A 22,426-nucleotide genomic window follows, 5' to 3' on the forward strand; every position below is an offset into this window, starting at 1 on the left:
CGTCTAGAGCTTCTAAGTACGCTTCCATGCGGATTTTCCAATATGGAAAATCATCTCCCTCAAAGATAGGAGGAGGTCCATCCCCGTGAGACATCTTGCTCTAAGCGATTAAGCTTAAAAACATGAGCACGAGGCTCTGATACCAATTGAAAGGATCAAGATGCCCAAGAGGGGGGGTGAATTGGGCTAATTCTAAATTCTCTTGCAATAATCAAATCCTACGGATAGCCCAATTAACCCCTTGTACCTAGAAAAGTGTTTATATCAAACAAATGCACAACAACCTCGCAACCTATGTTCCAAACTTACTCTAGCAAGCAATTCTATGAATGTAAAACAAGTATTGAATTGCTCAAATTAAATACTCAAAGTAAGTGCTCAAAGTAAATAGAGAGAGAAAGGAACGCGGCGATGTTTTGTCGAGGTATCGGAGAGTCGCCACTCCCCACTAGTCCTCGTTGGAGCACCCGCGCAAGGGTGTAGCTCCCCCTTGATCCGCGCAAGGATCAAGTGCTCTCTACGGGTTGATTCTTCGACACTCCGTCGCGGCGAATCACCCAAAGCCGCTCACAACTTGAGTTGGGTCACCCACAAGCTCCACCGGGTGAACACCAAACTCCCAATCACCACCAAGCCGTCTAGGTGATGGCGATCACCAAGAGTAACAAGCACGAACTCTCACTTGACCACGCGAAGCCTAATGAGAAGATGGATGCACACTTTGCTACTCTTGATTTGCTAGTGAGGCTACTCTCTTGGATTCTCAAATCACAAACACCTCACTAGGACCTTGCTCTTTTTGGCACTCACAAATGTCTTTCTCAGCTGTTGGAATGAGCAAAAGTTACTCCACTCACGAGTGGAGCTTCTATTTATAAGGCAGCCTAAAAAACGAACCGTTATGAGCTTCTGCGGGATGACCGGACGCTCCGATCGTTTTGACCGGACGCTCCGGTCAGTTCATCCCGCGTACAGTTTTCAAGTGATGACCGGACGCTGTCAGAGTCTGGTCAGTACCGACCGGACGCGTCCGATCGCTCTTGGATGCTTACTGTAAATGACCGGACGCTGGATACTCAGGGTCCGGTCACCACTGACCGGACGCGTCCGGTCACTCTTTCCCAAGTCTGGACCCTTACTGGAGTCGACCGGACGCTGGCCCTCAGCGTCCGGTCACACGACCTTCCAGCGTCCGATCACACCAGACTTGATTACCTCAGTCAAATGAACTGACCGGACCTTGCGGCCAGCGTCCGGTCGCACCGGAGCCAGTGTCCGGTCAGTGTTTGACACTCCATTTACTTCCAACTTTCGAACATATGTGAATGAAGTTTGCTCCAAAGGATCTTAGGCATTCATAGGAGCTACCTAGAGCTAGTTTTAACAAGTGTGCACCACACCTAACTCACTAGAGTCAACTAGGTCAAGCTACCCGTTCATACCCCCCTTTATTGTACGGCCAAAGGAAAAACAAAGTCCTAAACTACTCTAAGTGTCTCTCCAACTCCAATTGACACTTAGAACTAGTCATCCTTAACCTTGTCGTCCATCCTTTGAGAACCGAAACGATTTCCATCGTAGGGGCATGACAACCTCGATTGCCCAATCGATCTCCATTACCATGACCTAACTTAATTGCCTCTGCAAAACACACGTTAATCATAGTAATCTTGTATTGACATTAATCACCGAAATCCAACTAGGGGCCTAGATGCTTTCACCCACCTATTTTCTATGAAATTTCTTTGATCCAAAGGAGGCCTAAATCAGACTCTCATGGGATTAGCAGACGAACAGCTTCTTTTAAAAACGGACCTTTTCTCGTTTTTGATTCCCCAACGTTATTTGACTGCTCAAAGGGAAATAGTTTACAATATAAATTTCAGAATGCGAAACAAAAAAATCAGCACCAGTGGCCTAGTGGAAGAATAGTACCCCGCCAGGGCCTAGGTACTGACCTGGGTTCGATTCCCGACTGGTGCTCATATTCTGTTTTGTTTTCTTCCCATTGATGTTAATTACTTTTTTCTTTTTCTTTTTTGAATTGACTAGGTAAATACTCGTGCGTTGCAACAGAAAAACATAATGTCACAAGAACATATGTATGAGCGTGTGTTGTACTGTCATCACATATATTACAAAGAACTTGATAGCAACTTAAACATAAATGCTTTTTATTCCAACAAGTTATTGACGCATGCCATATATTTGGGCATCTCAGGCACCGTAGCAGTGATAGTTTAGTGCTTATGCACAGACAAGGGGCTATTGAGGTGCCAATGTGCAATGGCATTAAGCCTAGCCTAGTGCTTCTAGGAACCTAACCTGAAATAAGGAGTCTATGAGATGCATGTACAGACAGTAGGTCAATGGGGCTTCCAAAACTTTTTGAAGCATCAGCAATCAAAAAAATTGTCCAATCTAATATAAGGCTCAGCTTGCTTGAGCCTAAATACTTCCCCTATCCTAATCATTTGGAACACACCAGAAGAGAATACATGAAGCAAACATGACACCTATGAGATTGTGCAAAGTGATGAACACCATAAGTTTGACTGCAATCAAACCTTGAAGCACTGAAATTCATATGACAGAAGTTTGGAATAGACAGCTGAACTTTTGATTCTACTCCAAGCATGTCTTCATTCACCTTCTCTTCTATGATATTTGGGATACTTTCCTGAAATTAACAGTTTTGACCCATTAGAGACATCAAACGATTAGGCTGAAATGACTGGAACTCTCTTCTATGTTTTAGTCTGTTGTATGTCAAATAATCATAACATTAGGTTGTGGCTGTGCAACACAATGAGAAAAAATGAATTTTTTTGCTATTAAGCCACCTGTGGGAATCTGGACATTTTTTCATAAGCATCAGGCTTTAAAATGTCCAACACTCAGGCATGCCGGTCTGCATTGGAAAAAGTTGGTCGACATCTCATAAGCACTCCTTCAATTCATCCCCTCTGTTGAAAACCGCTGCAGCACTGCCATCCAATGTGCATGGCGTGTGCTACTACTTGCTCGGGTTCTATGCAGAGTGGTGATGGAACACCAGGACGCCAACAACACAATTACAGTTCATGTTTTTTTCAAGAAAACAAGCAACTATCTCACAGCACAAAGGCACATGGTATCCTGACCCTATACATAACTCAATACTATATTGGCTAGGGATCAAAGAAAGTGCAGCATAGCATCTATTTTCAATTGTAATAAAGAAAAAATAGAGATAGCAGTAGAATCTGTTTTCAGTTTTGCTTGAGAACAAGTAGCATCTGTTTTCAGTTTTGCTTGTGAACAAGTACCATCTGCATTCTCAAACATCTAAATTGCTCATGAAGGTAAGAAAATAATAAAGCAGCCACTACTTAATCATGGTCCACTGAATGCTTATATTGGTTCAAAGAAGTCTCGGATTGAAAAGACTAGTGTTTCACCAATGAAAAAAACATCATATCCTTTGAGATTCAGATATGAGATGAGCTATGAAATATACCTGAAACGGTGCCTTGATAACGGAAGCAAAAGTAGTGGATGTGGTTCGCCTGATCACCACTCAGAGAAGATGTTCTTCACAAATTGATCAATCTGCAGTAAAAAATTCAGTAAATTCCATCTGTAACGAAACAATTCAGTGGTTGTTTGTTAGGTGCAAACTATCAAGGTATTTGTCCTATTCCTGAGCTCACTAATATAAGCTTGTTTTTATTCATTATTTTTAGAGTCCATTGAGCAGTTTATAACTACATTAGATTCATGGTTCTTGCAAGTCCTAGAGTGGAAGGAGGATGTAGTCCTTAGCAATCCAACTATTAATTCTATCATGTTATCACTTTCCACTTTGAAATGTTTAGAGGCATATTGCAACCATTAAACAAACCATTTGTATAGCACAAACAAAGGCTTGGAATGCAAGCAGACACTAAAATGATTCATCAACAGTCAGACTGGCAACAGCAACCAATGACATAAAACAAACAGGTAGTGGGCATGTCTCTGTTCGCCTTCGCGTCGTGCCGTCCTTTGATCAGGCGAGATTAGGAACGACTTCCTTCATCATTGGCTAGAACGATGAGGAAACACATACGATGGAGATCCAGAGGAATACTCACCGAACAACATCTGTAGCAGCCGCTACGGCCTACGGTGACGCCTCGCGCTCCTAGGGATGCGGATTAGAGTGCGCGACGCCGATGTTGACCAGAAGACGCGACCACAACGTGGATCGGCCTGATGGACAAGAATACCTGATGATCTACGTGGGGCGGGGCAAGGACAACAGAGCTCCGTCATCGGGCCTTCTCCTTCTCGACACGGCGTTGCGGTGGCGGCGCGGGCGAGGGCGGACTGGGTGCGCGACGACGGCGAGGGGGGAGAACGGCGGCGCGTCGCGTTTCAGGTTTGCCTTCTGCCGATGGCATCGCGATGGGAAAGGATGCCGCGGATCTTTGTACGTGATTGGAGGCTGCTTCCTTACGTGATTGGATTGGAAGAGGAGATCGCGTGATTGGAGGAGGAGGTAGCGCACGCCGGGGGAAGCGAGTGGGGAGGAAAGCATGCGTGCGCTGGGGAAGCGAGCGGGCTACCGAGCATCGCACGTGGCCGGGAAAAATCATAGACCCGGGTTTTCGCACGCCGGGTGATCTGGGCGCGAGCGGCGTTTTTTCGCACGCCTGTCAACGATTCTCTTATGAATGTTTTAGTTGTTGGGATAGAAATGTTAATTACTGTCGTCGTCATCTAGGCTGCAGGAGGTGGTGCAGGCTCTAAGAGCGAGGATGTGAAGTCCTCCATAGGCTTGCCGCTTTGCCCACACTACGCCAAGTGGATCAAAGTTTATAAAATTTGTGTTTCAAAAAAAAAAGTTTATAAAATTTGTGAATCTAAAAAAATATAGTTTATAAAATTTGTGTTTTTTCGAGAAAGGGAAAGATAGATGGGATTTTTTTTATTTTGACGATACAGGGTGGGCTCATCTTAGCTAAATAGCAATTTCTACAGAGACTATTGGATTAGCCAATTTTTTGGGGGAATTTAATTTTAAGTAATATCTAAGTTATCAATTTAGAATATGTTTTCAGCTAGTCGGCATCTAGAATGTCGATTGGCATTATGGCTGCTTTTGATTTTCTATTTTATTTTTCCTAACTTGAAATTAAGGATTTATGGAGCTCTAAAAATCTTGTAACTTTTTTTAAGTAAAAAAAAATCGAGCACGAGTCATTTTGTGAACGGATCAAGATGCCCAAGAGGAGGGTGAATTGGGCTAATTCTAAATTTTCTTGCAATAATTAAATCCTACGGTTAGCCTAATTAACCCCTTGTGCCTAGAAAAGTATTTCTATTAAACTAACGCACAACGGACTTGCTACCTATGTTCCAAACTTACTCTAGCATGGCAATTCTATGAAAGTAAAGACAAGTATTGAAATGCTCAAAGTAAATGCTCAAAGTAAATAGGGAGAGAGGAACGCGGCGATGTTTTGCCGAAGTATCGGAGAGTCGCCACTCCCCACTAGTCCTCGTTGGAGCACCCGCACAAGGGTGTAGCTCCCCCTTGATCCGCGCAAGGATCAAGTGCTCTCTACGGGTTGATTCTTCGACACTCCGTCGCGGCGAATCACCCAAAGCTGCTCACAACTTGAGTTGGGTCACCCACAAGCTCCGTCGGGTGATCACCAAGCCGTCTAGGTGATGGCGATCACCAAGAGTAACAAGCACGAACTCTCACTTGACCACTCGAAGCCTAATGAGAAGATGGATGCACACTTGGCTACTCTTAATTCACTAATGAGGCTACTCTCTTGGATTCTCAAATCTCAATCACCTCACTAGGACCTTGCTCTTCTTGGCACTCACAAACGTGTTTCTCAGCTGTTGGAATAAGCAAAAGTGACTCCACACACGAGTGGAGTTTCTATTTATAAGGCAGCCTGAAAAACGAACCGTTATGAGCTTCTGCGGGGTGACCGGACGCTCCGGTCAAGTTGACCGGACGCTTCGGTCAGTTCAACCCGCATTCCAGTGAAAATGTGTTGACCGGACGCTGGCAGGGTCCGGTCACCACTGACCGGATACGTCCGGTCGCATTAAACCCTTACTGGAACCTTACTATACTCGATCGGACGCTGAACCCGTAGGGTCCGGTCAGCACTGACCGGACACGTCCGGTCGTAGATTCCCTTCTCTGGAACCTTACTGGAGTCGACCGGACGCTGCCTCTCATCGTCCGGTCACTTGACCATTCCAGCGTCCCGTCGCATCGAACGCAGTCACTTGATCAAATGAACTGACCGGACCCTGCGGCCAGCATCCGGTCAGCATTTGACCCTCCATTCACTTCCAACTCTCGAACATATGTGAATGAAGTTTGCTCCAAAGGATCTTAGGCATTTATAGGAGCTACCTAGAGCTAGTTTAAACAAGTGTGCACCACACCTAACTCATTAGACTCATCTAGGTCAAGCTACCCGTCCATACCCCCCTTAATAGTACGGCCAGAGGAAAAACAAAGTCCTAAACTACTCTAAGTGTCACTCTAACTTCAAATGACACTTAGAACTAGTCATCCTTAACCTTATCGTCCATCCTTTAAAAACCGAAACGATTTCCATCATAGGGGCGTGACAACCTTGATTGCCCAATTGATCTCCATTATCATAACCTAACTTAATTGCCCCTGCAAAACACACGTTAGTCATAGTAACCTTGTGTTGTCATTAATCACTGAAACCCAACTAGGGGCCTAGATGCTTTCACTCTTCCCTTTTTTGGTGATTGATGACAATACCACCTCGAGTATGTAAAAGAGTGAGGTTTTTGACGGGCTTGGTTCATATAAGCTTTTGTCGATAAGAACAAAAGTGTTAGTCAAGCTTATATGACCCAAGCCAACACAATGTACTCAAAGAATATGAATTAAGCAAGAGTACAAGTAACAACGCTCATTTGCATCGGAGTATAAACGCGGAAGCAAAGGTAAATGAGCATAACACAAGTGATATGACATAAATAATGTAAAGTAGAGAGCACACATGTCATATATCACAATCACGTAGATATCATTATCACATAGACATAATAGTATGCATGAAAGTAACACAATACATAATAGTAATAGTATATCACACAAATAAAACTCCAAATATATATAATAGACTAATAATAGATAACTAGCTCCCTCTAAATGTCACTCCCCTGAGTCTACATACTCGAACCCTCTCCCCCTTTGGCGTCAAACACCAAAACCTAAGAGTCGATCGGCGGGGCTGTAGCAGACGAGCTGGGCGCTAAAGTACGTGGAGCAAGATGAAACTGGGCACCATCATCATCTGATCCTGAGCTCTGAACTAACTGACCCTCTGTGGCAGGAAGTGTCGCTGAAGCGGTCTGGGTCTGAGCTGGGGCAGGTGCTATCTGTGATGCTGCTAGGACGTCTGTCGTAGGATCTGAAGAGGCAACAGACGAGGGGAGCCTCTGAGTAGTCACGACGATAGGGGCTGTTGTAGAAGGACCGGCGGTATGCATATGAGGCGGTGTAGGCATGCCAGTCAACTCGCTGAAGGATGCTCCAAGACTCCTGGAGACTAACGTGTCAGGCACAAAAAGCGAGGATGACTGATCCGGTAAGAAGCCCGTATGATATGGAGTGAACTGCGGGGCTACCACTGGTGAGGACAACCACTGGGACACCTGAACTGTAGGTGAAGCAAATGGAGCTGGAGGCTATCCCTGACTCTAAAGCCCACTGGACTGTACTGTTGGAGTCATCGTAGTGGTGGCAGGCTGAGCAAGCTAGGGCGAAGGTTGTGGCTATGGGGCCCCAAGTGCTATTACTACATGCTGCATGAATCCCATAAGCTGCTGCTACATGAGTAACTATTGCTGATGCATCTGCTGCTGCTGCTGCTGAAGGAGCTACTGCTGCTGCTGCTGAAGGAGCTGCTGCTGTTGCTGGAACTCGTCCTGACGAGCCTAAAACTGTGCGAAGTTGGCAGCGGTCTCCTGAGCCTATCATGCCTGATCCTGCTGCATCCGCTCAAGAATAGCAATCAGAGCGGGGTTTGTCTGTGGTGCAGGTGGAGCTGAGCTAGAACTACCGGCCTCTGCATCATGTCTGCATGGAGGCATATGAGGAATCGGCTGATAGTCATCATTCAAACTATCACTAGACTCTATCACCTCCTGTTGTGCCTCAAGCTGCTCCTCCTTAGTGGCGGCTATGCCTCGGATAATCTTATCCTGCTGAGCTGCTGACTCTGAAACATCTAGACGATGGCTGGGCTGATCAGGTGCCTATGGAGTGCTGTGTCTGATCCTCTGTGTCATGTTATATGCTGGAAACTCTATGGTGGCACCTCTATACTCGGCAACCATCTCTAGGGTCCTAACCTGCACAGACTGGAGCATCATGAATGTAATCCAATGTGCATATGGAAGCTGTCTGCGACCCTTGAAGCCCTCAGCTATAGTATCCTCCATCTCTGATAGAAGGAGGTCCCAAATGTCGAACACGGTCTGCTGCATCAGGGCGTTGAGGAGCCAGAGCTGTAAGCGAGTCAGACCCTCTCTATATCCCAACCTGGGAAGTAGTGTCCTCCTAATAATAGCCTCTAGTACTTGAGCTGTAGGAGTCAGGTCACTGGGGTTCCTCCTCGACCCCTCACCAAAGGGCTCCTTGAAGCAATATCGTACAAGATCAGTAGGGGGCACTAAACCTCCATGAGGACGCCTGGGAGGCTCCTACTATCCATAACATACCTCATGCAATCTGATAGACTGATCATGTAGCCTCAGTATCTCCTAGGCCCTAAAACTCATCACCCTATAGTCTCTGCCGTTGAATGCAAAATGTATGAAGTTATGATGCGGGTCAACGTAGAGCGATGCGTAGAACTGCCAAACCCAAGATGGTACATACACTCCTGTTCGGCCAATCAGATCTGTCAGCCCTGACAAATATGATAAGTAGGGGCGGATATGCTCTCCGGCTACTGCCATAATAGACTCTATACTGCATACCCGCTGAGATCTGAACACTACCCCACTGTTGAGATAAGCATTATAGAAATCCTCCTAGAGCGGTGTATAGAAACCCTCTGCTGCTCTCTCATCCCTCCTCAGAGGGAACCACACGTCAAACTCAACAAACCTCAACTGCCGAACCTATCTGGCTATGGCAGCCCTCAAGTCAAGGTGTACCACTGGAGGCGGACCCTGTGGTCTAGGCGGTGGGCGTGAACCCCTACGCTGTGTAGCTGGCCTCGGTGGAACTATAGCACTAGTATGACCAGAGCGACATAGCTGGGGTGCTGGCTCGGTCTCCTCGGCCTACTGGCCCTCCTGAGTCTCCTGAGCTGGCTGAGGCTCTGCTAGTGGGGGCTGCTGCTGTGGCTCCTGCTAAAACTCCCCCTGACACTGAGGCTCCTCAATAGCCAGATGATGTCCTGCCATCACGACAGTCCTAGGTGGACTACCATGAAGTTGCTCAATCTCCCTTAGTCTGCCCTGCGCGTCTGGTGCTAGATGATCCGCTATGACAACTCCACTGTGGGCACCTCCTCTCTCGGCACGCTCTGCAGCCTCAGCGACTGCAGCTGCTCTCGCTGTCTCTGCATCAGGGTACTTCCGCTTCTTAGATGTGACCTACTTCATCGCCTTGCCTTTTGGTCCTATAGGCTGGCAAGGCAGGGGCCTCCGATCGTCATCTCCTGGACCACCCCAACATTCTTCATGCGAGCTATCTGATCTGACAAGAAGATGAACTGCCGCTGACAAAGATCAACTATCAAACTAACACTCCCCAGGCTTGGCCTCGATCTGTACTCGCGAGCTTGGCTTCGAGTTAACTGACAACTGCCACAAGAACCTCGACAGCACCGACTCGCTGCACGATAGAATAGATGGATATATAAATGAATACAATATATCTAATAGATGTGAAAACCCTAGGAAGCAAGCAATGTAGGTACGAGATTGAAGCGACAGGCATGCTACCTGACAAACCTGCAACCTGAGAAAGGATGAGATGTCACGCGTGGAATCACTAAACCGGCTAGGGTTAGGGTTCTCAAAGCTCTGCGAAGAATCGGCCAGGGATCAGCGACATTGTGATGAAGTTAGGGTTGCTGCGCTGAAACTAGGCAATTTGATGAATCGGTAGTAGGGCCTTACCGGCGCGGAGCGAGGACAGCACTAGAGAAGACACGGGCACGGTGAAGGAAGGACGACGTGACGTTGTAGGCGTGGGGAGGCGCTGCAGGCGGTGCTGTGGTGGCGCGCGGTGGCTTGGGCACGCGGGGAGGCGCGGTGGCATGCGAGGCTGGCGGCTTGGGCGTGCGGTGGTGGCACAGAGGCTACCAAGGGCAGCACTGGCGATGTCGGTGGTGCGGGAGACTCTCAGGCACGGAGGCGGCGGCTACGGTGATTAGGGTTAGGCGCTGCTGCGGGATACAGCTGAGATCGAAAACACGGGCGGTTAAAAGGAGATCCCACGCGTAACGGAGAAGGAAACATGGAAAGAGTTCAGAAATCGCACGTTCTCCATTGATCGGATGCCCTGGTGGTAGCGATCGGACGCTACCACCCAGCGTCTAGTCGATTCCAGAGAGGTCCAATTCCTCTGGAATCGCGACCGGACGCGTCCGGTGGTCCATGACCGGATGTAGGTAGGGTCCGGTCAGCTCAGCCTGATTCTCCTTCAAACGACCGGATGTTGGATCCCTTCCTAATCGAACACACAAGCGCAGCGTCCGGTCACTCCTTCAGCTTCTGTTCACCTCCTGTGAACTGACCGGACGCTGGACAGCAGCGTTCGGTGTAGCATCCGGTGGTCCTTTTCAAGCAAATCTTCAAAGTTCCTTCGCGCTGCCTGTTCCCAATCAAGTCCCAACTTGAATAAGATCCAAATAAACACCAATTGGGACTGATGTGAGTGACCTCTCTCAAACCCTCATATTTTTCAAAATATTTTATCTTAGGCTATAATTCTTTTTAAGAAAATAGGCAATAAGATGGCAAATGGAACAAAACGACAAAACAACATTCATGGATATGCAATACTTGTAAGTAAATCTAGTTGCTTGCAAGTTTGATCCAAGGTTAAGCTTATTCACACGCTTTTCGACGGTTATCTTAACCATGTTAGACAAGCCCTATATGCATTGCAAAAAATTAAACATGTTGTATATTACAATGAATGCAAGGGACAACACAAGCTCAATTTTTAGTGAAGTTACTAAAATCAAGTACATTGAGCTCATTCCGCAATCTACAAAATATAGCCTTATCTAGCGGTTTAGTGAAGATATCCGCTAATTGATCTTCAGTTCATACACCTTCTAGTGATATATCATTTTTACCAACATGATCTCTTAGAAAGTGATGGCGGATATCTATGTGCTTGGTGCGAGAGTGTTGAACCGGATTATTTGCAAGTTTTACCGCACTTTCATTGTCGCACAAAAGAGGTACCTTTTCTAGAACTACACCATAGTCTAGCAAAGTTTGTTTCATGTATAAAATTTGTGCACAACAAGCACCCACGGCAATGTATTCCGCTTCGGCGGTGGACAAAGCCACACTATTTTATTTCTTGGAGGACCAAGACACAAGTGATCTACCAAGCAAATGGCACCCTCCGGATGTGCTCTTTCTATCCACTTTGCATCCGGTATAATCCGAATCGGAATAGCCAACTAATTCAAATATAGCTCCTTTGGGATACCAAAGGCCAATACTTAGTGTGTGCTTAAGATACCTAAGGATTCTTTTTACGGTAATTAAATGTGTTTCCTTAGGATTAGCTTGAAATCTAGCACACATACACATACTAAACATGATGTCGGGCCTAGATGTGGTTAAATATAATAAGCTACCAATCATAGAACGGTAGAGAGGTTGATCAACCAGATTACCTCCCTCACTAGGTCGAGATGTCCATTGGTAGGCATTGGTGTCTTGATTGGCTTACATTCATCCATCTTGAATCTCTTGAGAAGATCTTTTATGTATTTCTCTTGAGAGATGAAGATGCCTTCTTTCATTTGCTTGACTTGAAAACCAAGAAAGAATGTAAGCTCACCAATCATTGACATCTCGAACTCCTTTGACATCAATTCACCAAATTCTTTGCATGAGTCTTCATTTGATGATCCAAAGATGATATCATCAACATATACTTGACAAATGAAGATATACCCATCGAGCTTCTTGGTGAATAGTATGGTGTCGACCTTCCCAATGGTGAAGCCCTTCTCAATGAGAAAGTCACGAAGGCGCTCATACCAAGCTCTTGGGGCTTGCTTAAGCCCATATATGCCTTGAACAACCTATAAACATGATTAGGATATCTAGGGTCTTTAAACCCGGGAGGTTGATCAACATAGACTAGTTCATTAATAAAGCCATTTAAAAATGCACTTTTTACATATATTTGATATAGTTTCATTTCATGATGTGATGCATATGCAAGTAGGATACGGATGGCTTCTAATCTTGCAACCAGTGCAAAGGTCTCTCCAAAATCCAAACCTTCAACTTGAGAGAACCCCTTTGCAACTAGTCTTGCCTTGTTCCTCACAACAACACCTTGATCATCTTGCTTGTTGCGGAATACCCACTTTGTTCCAATGACTCTTGCACCTTTTGGTCGCTCTTCAAGAGTCTAAACTTCATTGTGAGTGAAGTTGTTCAACTCTTCATGCATGGCATTGATCCAATCCGGATCTTTAAGAGCTTCTTCTACCTTAGTAGGCTCATAGCAAGAGACAAAAGAGTGATGAGCAATAAATGAAGCAAGTTTTTTAGATCGAGTCATTACACCCTTTGATGGACTCCCTATGATGAGATCTTATGGATGATCTTGTAGGAGAGGTGTATTTCTTCTATTGACCACTTGAGGAGGAGGTTGTGGAGCATCAACATCTTGTGCTTGTACCACCATTTGCTCATGGGAGATATGAGTATCTTCATTTTCTACTCTCCCATCTTTTTCACCATCTTGTAGCACACTTGATGAAGAAGATTGATCAATGACTTGTACATCATCTTCATCATCTTTTGGCTTGATGTCTCCCACCGAAATATTCTTCATAGCCTCCCTCAATGGTTCATCACCTACATCATCAAGATTCTCATGTGCTCCTTGGGACTTCATGCTTGATCCCAACTTCATCACAATAAGCTTCAATGTTTGTGTTGTCAAATTCTTTTCCATTGTCACTTCTTATCTTCTTGAGCTTCACTTCAAATTCATTTTGAGCTCTCTTTGCAAACTTCTTGAAGCAAGATGCAACTTTGGATTTGTCATGAAGGAAGAATACCCATGTATACCTTGAATACTCATCAACAATCACAAGACAATAGAGATTCCCTCCCAAACTCTTGTATGTTGTTGGTCCAAATAAATCTATGTGTAGGAGTTCTAGCACTCTTGTGGTTGACATGAAAGCTTTGGTTGGATGAGTATTTGCAACTTGCTTGCTGGCTTGACATGCACTACAAAGCTTGTCCTTTTCAAACTTCACATCCTTCAACCCTCTCACCAAATTATTCTTCATAAGCTTCTTGAGTGAACTCATACCAACATGAGCAAGTCTTCTATGCTATAGCCACCCAAGTGTTGTTTTGGTGAATAGATAAGTCTTCAAATTTGTATCTTCGGAGGTGAAGTCCACTAGATATAGGTTGTTGTATCTAAATCCATTGAATATCACTTGATTGTTATCTACCTTAGATACAACAACCTCCTTCTCGGTGAATAAGCATTGGAAGCCAAGATCACACAATTGTCCAACGGATAGCAAGTTGAAGCTCAATGAAGCAACATAGAGCACATTGGAGATGGAATAATCATTTGATATTGCCACTTTGTCCAATCCTTTAACCTTGCCCTTTGAGTTATCTCCAAATATTATTTTCTCTTGTCCATCTACCTCTTCATCTAGTGAGGTGAACATACGAGGATCACCGGTCATATGTTGAGTGCAACCACTATCAATAGCCCAATGACTTTCACCGGTCTTGTAGTTCACCTACACACAAGAGATTCAAGCTTTAGGAATCCAAACTTGTTGAGGGCCCTTTACCTTCTCAACAAGTGACTTAGCCACCCAAATCTTCTTAGGCCTATTCTTGTTAAGGGGTCCTAAGAACATGACTTTCATCTTTCCACTAGAGTCCTTTCTAAGCATGAAGTGAGCATTGAAGGCAAAGGTCTAGCATGCTTGGGCAAGGGTTGTGGCGGTGGAGTTTGACACTCAAGAGCAAAGTGGCCTTCTTATCCACATTCAAAACATCTCTTTGGCTTTGATTGTTGTTGTTGAACTTGAGTCTTCTTCTTCTCTACACTTGCCACATATCCAATGCCACTTCTATCCATTTTCATGACGGTGTTCATGAGTAGCTCACTTTGGAGGTGCTTGCCTCTAGCAAACTTGCTCAACCCAATCTTGAGATGCTCTTTCTCCAACTTGCGCTTCTTATTTTCTTCCTTTAGAGCATCATCTTTCTTCTCCTCCTTGAGCTTCTTGTTTTCTTCTTTGAGCTTCTCATTCTCAAGAATCAACTCTTTGTCATGATCAAGAGTTTCTAGCATAATGGTGTTGTGGCTTTTCATTTCTTCAAGATCTTTCATGAGCTTCTCATTTGTGTTCTTGAGCTTGACATATTCATCATAGTCATTGCACTCAACCACTTGCTTGCCTTTGCCACTAGATCCTTGCTCAATGCTCTCATCAATCAAATCATCACATGATGTAGCTATATCAATCTTAACAACATGGTTAGTAGCATCATGTGACTCATTTGGTAAAAATTCTTGAGCAATAACAAGAGTATCATGATTGATCTTAAGAGTTGTATATTCATCTTTTAGCTTGTTGTGGCTAGTGATGAGCTCATTGTGCACCCACTTAAGTTTATCATGTTTATCTTTAAGCTCTTTCTTAGAAGATTTGAGCTCCTTGAGTTTGGATGATATAGCATCATTAGTTTCTCTAAGCTCATCATTAGCCTTTTCTAATGTGTCGCACTTTGCTAGGAGTGAATCATTTTTAGCATCAAGCTTTTCATTTGTAGCTCTACTCTTTCTAATGATCTTAGTGTATTTTCTTAGTATTTTGACAAGATCATCATATGAAGGTGAATCATCATCATCGCTATCGCTATCATCACTAGCTTGCTCATCATCACTACTATCACCATCATTTAATACCTTGCGTTCATCCTTGGCCATAAGGCATAGGTGTGTAGAGGATGATGGCGATGGTGGTGGTGAAGATGAAAGATCAATGGCAATGGCGGCCACCTTCTCATTGTCACTATCATCATCGGATGATCCACTTGATGAATCAATGTCCGTGAGCCAATCACCGACGATGTAGGCCTTTCCACTCTTCTTCTTCTTGTGGAAGTCTCTCTTTTTACCATCTCTCTTCTTGTATGGCTTATTCTTCTTCTTCTCATCTTTATCTTCATTGCTTGAGTCATCTTTCTTGCCCTTGTTCTTGTCCTTGAACTTGTCTTTCTTGGGCTTTGTGCATTGATGAGCGAGATGGCCAAGTTCGCCACAATTATAGCAATCCATCTCGGAGATAGGCTTTCTTCTTGAGCTTGTGAAGAACTTCTTCTTCTTACCATCGAACTTGATGCCACTCTTGTTGAGCTTCTTTAGCATCTTGGCGGTCTTCTTCACCATGAGAGCAAGACTTTCATCATCAACTTCATCTTCACTTGAGCTTTCATACTCAAGTCTTGCCTTGCCCTTCTTTGGCTAGCTTTGAATGCTAAGTCTTTGTCTTTCTTCTTGTTAGAGGATGAACCATCTTATGGCGTGATGTGCATGTACATCTCATGAGCATTGATCTTTCCCAAGATTTGTGTCGGTGTAGCGGTGGAAAGATCACCTTAGTGTAGCACGGTCACAATATGCCCATATTTGTCAATGGGGAGGACACTCAAGATCTTTCTCACAACGTCGGATGGTGACATTTGAGTAAGTCCAAGCCCATTGACTTCCTCTACAAGAACATTCAAACATGAATACATCTCATTAGCACATTCTTTGGGAAGCATCTCAAATGAATTTAGCTTTTTAATCACCAGATGATAGTGTTCCTCACGCTCACTCTTGGTTCCCTCATGGAGCGCACAAACGCCCGACCAAAGTGCATGGGCGTCTTTGTGGTTCCTTACGCGGTTGAACACATCTTTGCAAAGGCCTCTAAAGATGGTGTTGCGAGCCTTTACCTTCCATTTTTTATAATTAACCTCATCGCCTTGTAGGTTAGTAGCATCCCAAGGTTTTGGGAAGCCTTGTGAGGCGGCTCTAAGAATGCCAACATCTAGTGCTTCTAAGTACGCCTCCATGCTGATTTTCCAATATGAAAAGTCATCTCCCTCAAAGATAGGAGGAGGTCCATCCCTGTGAGACATCTTGCTCTAAACGGTTAAGCTTAAAAATGTGAGCACGAGGCTCTGATACCAATTGAAAGGATCAAGATGCCCAAGAGGGGGGGGTGAATTAGGCTAATTCTAAATTTTCTTGCAATAATTAAATCCTATGGTTAGCCCAATTAACCCCTTGTGCCTAGAAAAGTGTTTCTATTAAACTAACGCACAACGGACTTGCTACCTATGTTCCAAACTTACTCTAGCATGGCAATTCTATGAAAGTAAAGACAAGTATTGAAATGCTCAAAGTAAATAGAGAGAGAGGAACGCGGCAATGTTTTGCCGAGGTATCGGAGAGTCGCCACTCCCTACTAGTCCTCGTTGGAGCACCCACGCAAGGGTGTAGCTCTCTCTTGATCCGCGCAAGGATCAAGTGCTCTCTATGAGTTGATTCTTCGACACTCCGTCGTGGCGAATCACCCAAAGCCGCTCACAACTTGAGTTGGGTCACCCACAAGCTCCGCCGGGTGATCACCAAGCTCTCAATCACCACCAAGCCGTCTAGGTGATGGCGATCACCAAGAGTAACAAGCACGAACTCTCACTTGACTACTCGAAGCCTAATGAGAAGATGGATGCACACTTGGCTACTCTTGATTCACTAATGAGGCTACTCTCTTGGATTCTCAAATCTCAATCACCTCACTAGGACCTTGCTCTTCTTGGCACTCACAAACGTGTTTCTCAGCTGTTGGAATGAGCAAAAGTGACTCCACACACGAGTGGAGCTTCTATTTATAAGGCAGCCTAAAAAACGAACCGTTATGAGCTTCTGCGGGTTGACCGGACGCTCCGGTCAGGTTAACCGGACGCTCCGGTCAGTTCAACCCGCATTCTAGTGAAAATGTGTTGACCGGACGCTAGCAGGGTCTGGTCATCACTGACTGGATGCGTCCGGTCGCATTAAATCCTTACTGGAACCTTACTGTACTCGACCGGACGCTGAACCCCCAGGGTCCGATCAGCACTGACCGAACGCGTCCGGTCGTAGATTCCCTTCTCTAGAACCTTACTGGAGTCGACCGGACGCTGCCTCTCAGCATCCGGTCACTTAACCATTCCAGCGTTCGGTCACACCGAACGCAGTCACTTGATCAAATGAACTGACCGGACCCTGCGGCCAGCGTCCAGTCAGCATTTGACCCTCCATTCACTTTCAACTCTCGAACATATGTGAATGAAGTTTGCTCCAAAGGATCTTAGGCATTCGTAGGAGCTACCTAGAGCTAGTTTAAACAAGTGTGCACTACACCTAACTCACTAGACTCGTCTAGGTCAAGCTACCCGTCCATACCCCCTTAATAGTATGGCCAGAGGAAAAACAAAGTCCTAAACTATTCTAAGTGTTATTCCAACTCCAAACGACACTTAGAACTAGTCATCCTTAACCTTATCGTCCATCCTTTGAAAACCGAAACGATTTTCATCATAGGGGCATGACAACCTTGATTGCCCAATTGATCTCCATTATCATGACCTAACTTAATTGCCTCTGCAAAACACACGTTAGTCATAGTAATCTTGTATTGTCATTAATCACTGAAACCCAACTAGGGGCCTAGATGCTTTCATTTTGCATGGATGTTTCATCATAGCTTTTGTAGTTTTGAAATCAAATTTTCTTCATGTAATGTTGTATTTGAGTTTTTGTTTAAACAGTTTAGCATCCAAATGCTTTTAATTTTCTATTTTCTTTTTCTTAACTTGAAATGAAGGATTTATGGAGCTCCAAAAACCTTGTAACTTTTCAAGTAAAAAATTGAGCATGAGTCGTTTTGGATGGATGCTCCATCATAGCTTTTGTAGTTTTGAAATCAAATTTTCTTCACGTAATGTTGTATTTGAGTTTCTGTTTAAACTGTTTAGCATCTAAATGGTATCTAAAAGTCCAGTAAAAACCATTTAAATTTCAGATTGTCAAAAAATAGTATTTTGTCATGTGATTTTCCAGTATATGTGCTCTGGGAAAACCCAAAGTTTATATGATCAAAATTCACTTTTAAATAAAAATTAAATTTATATGCATTCAAAACATCCACACCATAACCATGCCCTATAAATAGGAAAGTTAAAAGAAGAGGAAACACAAAGAATAAAAAAATAAAAATGAAGAAAGGAACAACAAAAAAGGACTGAAAACAAGAAAATTTTCATGGTTCATATTGGAGATAGATATAAATTTAATGTTCGGGATAAATATAGATATACATTAATATTAACGATAGATAGGGGATAGAACCTAACCAGCTGAGTAGCATACTCCCTCCAAAAAGAGTCACCTAGATTTTGTGCAGGCCAAACTTTTTTTTTAAGTTTAATTACATTTGTAGAAATTATGTCAATAACGTTTGTATCTAACTATATTCAACAATTGATCTAATGATATTTATTATGCACCATAAAAGTTATCTCTTACATATATTTGGTCAAATCAAAATTAAAAATGTTTGACTTTTTTGAAAAGCTTTGTCTTATGCAGTTTGTTTTCTTTCTTTTGTTGTACAAATTTACCGATCCTTGCAGATCTCCAACTCAGATGCAATCAGTTAATGTTATACATATAGGACGTGTTTGGTTTCCTACCCATCTCACTGGCTAGGCTCCACCGCTCCAGTAATGCAACTCCTGGATGTTTGGTTTCCAACTAGCCACCGACAGCCCTTTAGCCAAGCCCAGTGAAAACGCGCGGGGGTGGCTGTTTCCGTTAAGCCAGTCTTCTACTGCGCGCGGTGCCTTTGCAAAGCGGGCCAAAGGTAAGCAGGCCAGACTTTTGCATCGTGGCCACCCTCATCTTCACACGGAAGCAAACAAACGCTGGTTGGCTACCTACGAGGAGGCCTGGGCTGCCTAGGCTTGCTTGCTGTTGCTGTTAAGCTCCCATGAGCCCAACAAACCAAACCCGCCCATATTCTTTGATCATGCACGAAGTGAACATGACATGGTTGCTTTAGGACCATTCTAACATTGTCACCTTTCCTAAACTGTGTGTCCATGAGTTTGGACGCATCACGGCAGCGAACGCTCTAGCGGACCCACGAGTAGTCTCGGATGGCTCCATCCTCAGGCTTACTTTATTAATTTTCTCTTACCTTATCCTCTCATCTCACTTTTCCACCACCGGCATCGCTGATGGCTAAGCCATGCACACCGCCGTTTGCCATTGCTGAGCGGTTTCTTGGCTTCCCGTACGGCGAGTTGTCGCTGCCTTTCTGCAATAACTGGTGTGGCTAAGTGAGCTCCAATCTACCTCCACCCATGGTCTTACTCATCGGAACTCCACCTAATGCACCCCGACCAAGCTTGTCACCGGCGATGGCTTCCACGCTGGCCGGTTCGACCACCACGCGGTTCATGCCACGGCTCCTGGACTCGCGGTCGTGTCGTGCGCATGTGGCGCTCCCGCTCCTACCAGCGTCTCCACTCACCTGGTGGCGCTCCTGCTCTTGTCACCGAGTTCTCGGTGCCAACACGGCGTGGTCCACAGCGACTGCTCCGACATGGTGTTCTCCACCATGCCTAGCTCACTGCTTGCCATCATCCTACCTCTCCACTGCACCCGAGCGCCGATTGCTGGCTACCACAGTTCCCCACTAGGTAGGTCGTCGTCGCCGGCGATGCCGTGTTTCTAGTGTTTCATCTGGATGTTGCGTATGTTGTAATGGTTATATACGTTGTTGCAAGCGTATGTTTCATGTTGCAAGCATATGTTTCAAGTGTTTTAGACGTATTTTTCAAGTGTTTCATCTAGACGTTACAAAAGTAGATCTGGATGTTGCATATACATGCATGTTACAAGCATATGTTTTAAGTGTTACAGGTGTTTCATACGTATGTTCCAATTGTTTCATCTGGATGTTGCACATGTTTGCAACGGCCTTCAACTGTTTTCCAGGTTTTTTGCAAGTGTTCTATACGTATGTTGCAAGTGTTTCAGCTGTTTCGGACGTATATTGCAAGTGTTACATCTTAAAAAAAAAATAGGTCCAGTGTTGGACATGTTGAAATGAGATCCACCTGTTGCAGCCGCCTGTTACAGCTGCTAGGGCACTGCCGAGGGGCACAGATGTTCCCGCATGCATGTGCGTGGGAAGCGGAGGCGGCACGAGCGGTCTCCACGTGAGGTTTGGTGGCACGGGCGATGTCCGAGCGGCGCGGACGCCTGCGTGGACGCGCGAAACGCAGGCACGGGAAACGGACTGCAGGCGACGTCTGAACGGCATGGCCCCCGCGTGGGCATGCGAAACAGCCTAGAAAATGGATTGCAGACACGGCCGTCCGGATGTCTGGGCGCCGGCAGTGCCAGTTTCTTTTAGCTCTTCTCTGTTCTGCTCTACTCAATGGACTCTGCAGCTACATCTACATGTACCTAAGCTTTAAGAATTCAGGTGATGTTCTGGCAATTTTGTACACTTTCATGTGTATCGCAATTCTGAGCTGGACGATCAAGATGTTCTTATATATATAAACTACTAATAACAAATACAATAATCCAAAATTGTGTCTCAGTGGATATGTCCCTGGGAACAACGGAGCAAGCACATTGTGGCAGCCGCGGCGTGCACGCCGGCTACCGCACCGCCGTTGGGGAGCCCAGGCCGTGGGTATGCTTGAGGATGGAATTGAGCCTCTGCAGCCTGAGTTCCTCCCGGAACTGCCGGATGAACAGCTCTGCGCGCGCGTTCAACTCCGCCTTCCCCTCCAGCGCCTCCCCTGCTTTTGATACCCTCCGCCAGTCCGCCACCATCTTCGCTGGCTTCTTCTTGTGCTCCATCGGCAACGCAGCAGAGGCTGCTGCTGCTGGCGGTGGCGACGCCGGTGGCTGCGCGCAATGCCGCTGGGCTAGCGCGTACGCCTCGTCCAAGCTGATGGACTCATCATGGTCTTGCTCCTTCTCTGCCTCTGCCTCTGTCTCTGCCTTGTCCTCCTCCTCCATTGGCAGTGCCGGAGGAGCGTGGTCCTCCGCTGTTGCCATCGCCACAGGCGCACTCGGTTGCGCGGCCCTGATCGCTGTTGTTGCGGCTGCCAGCGCCTGTGGACTGCGCTCAGGCGCGCACGCCTGAGTCGCGGACGCCGCCTCTGCTTCTGGCGAGCAGCAGTACGAGCCCGAGGCAGCACTGCTTTCATCGATCGGCAGCTGACACATGGGAAAGATGAAGAAGGACCGGAGACGATCCAGGACCATAGATGACCCGCTGCGGCAGAGCCTGCGCCGAGACGACGGCGTGGCCCCGGCCCCGCCGCCGGCCTGCCCTGCCTGGGCGCCGCTGGTAGACATGACGGCGATGACGCCGACGACTGCGTTGAAGAAGATGAACCACGCCGCGGCGGGGCTGAGCCACGGCGACAGCATCGGCCACCACGATAGCGTTAGAAGCGCCATCCGAGCTCTGCTTGAGTTTGAGGATTGCCACACCCACAAGGGAGCAGTGCTTCGTGAGTTGTTGTAGGAGCAATATATACACGGGCGCTGGGGACTGGACGGCATGTTCGGTGACAGCCTGAGCCTGCTGCCGCGGAACGTGTGAACGGGCGGGACAGGTAAGCCGCGTAGATCCGCCGCGTCCTTGTCCCAACTCGGAACGGCAAAGCAGAGGTTGGCGTCGCTGTCCCTTCGCATCTTTTGCATGTGTGGCCAGTGGCCACTGCAAGTGGCACACGAGGTTTCAGTTAACTAGTAGTCTAATCCAACCGAGTAGGCCTGGCAGCCACCACGGTGACCACCGAGAAGATTCGCCCTTGGATTAGGATCGTAGTTTGCCGCTGTTTTTATTACGTGTCTGCTTTTACCTACAAGTACGTACACACGGTGAATGAAGCAACACAGAAACGTTGTCGATGCCTATCTTGAATCACAAACTTATCGGAAATGCTACTTACGTGTAGGGCGTCCGTCCAGACGCCTCTTGTGGGCTCGTATATCAGCCCAATAGACCTTTGCTCAGTGCTAGCTTGTTTTTATTTATTATGGCAT

At 45.8% G+C, this 22,426-nt stretch overlaps 1 protein-coding gene and 1 long non-coding RNA gene across 2 annotated transcripts; both read right to left on the reverse strand.

Annotated features, from left to right (window-relative positions):
* Window positions 1-2,158: 2,158 nt before the first annotated feature.
* On the reverse strand, window positions 2,159-4,562 carry LOC136473432 (uncharacterized). The gene is made up of 3 exons (XR_010762615.1): window positions 4,116-4,562; window positions 3,500-3,591; window positions 2,159-2,680 (listed from the first exon to the last, which is right to left on the reverse strand). It is a non-coding gene; the product is annotated as an uncharacterized lncRNA (long non-coding RNA).
* A 16,294-nt stretch (window positions 4,563-20,856) lies between these two features.
* On the reverse strand, window positions 20,857-21,861 carry LOC136473433 (uncharacterized). The gene has a single exon (XM_066471078.1). The coding sequence runs from the start codon at window positions 21,833-21,835 to the stop codon at window positions 21,023-21,025; it is 813 nt and encodes a 270-aa protein (XP_066327175.1). The 5' UTR covers window positions 21,836-21,861; the 3' UTR covers window positions 20,857-21,022.
* Window positions 21,862-22,426: the final 565 nt, after the last annotated feature.

The sequence above is a fragment of the Miscanthus floridulus genome, chromosome 8 (assembly GCF_019320115.1).
Source record: "Miscanthus floridulus cultivar M001 chromosome 8, ASM1932011v1, whole genome shotgun sequence".
Classification (NCBI taxonomy): Eukaryota; Viridiplantae; Streptophyta; class Magnoliopsida; order Poales; family Poaceae; genus Miscanthus; species Miscanthus floridulus.

What these genes read in the sequence shown, in the direction of transcription:
- LOC136473433 (XM_066471078.1), bottom strand. Translation starts at nt 21,835, where the DNA reads ATGGCGCTTCTAACGCTATCGTGGTGGCCGATGCTGTCGCCGTGGCTC.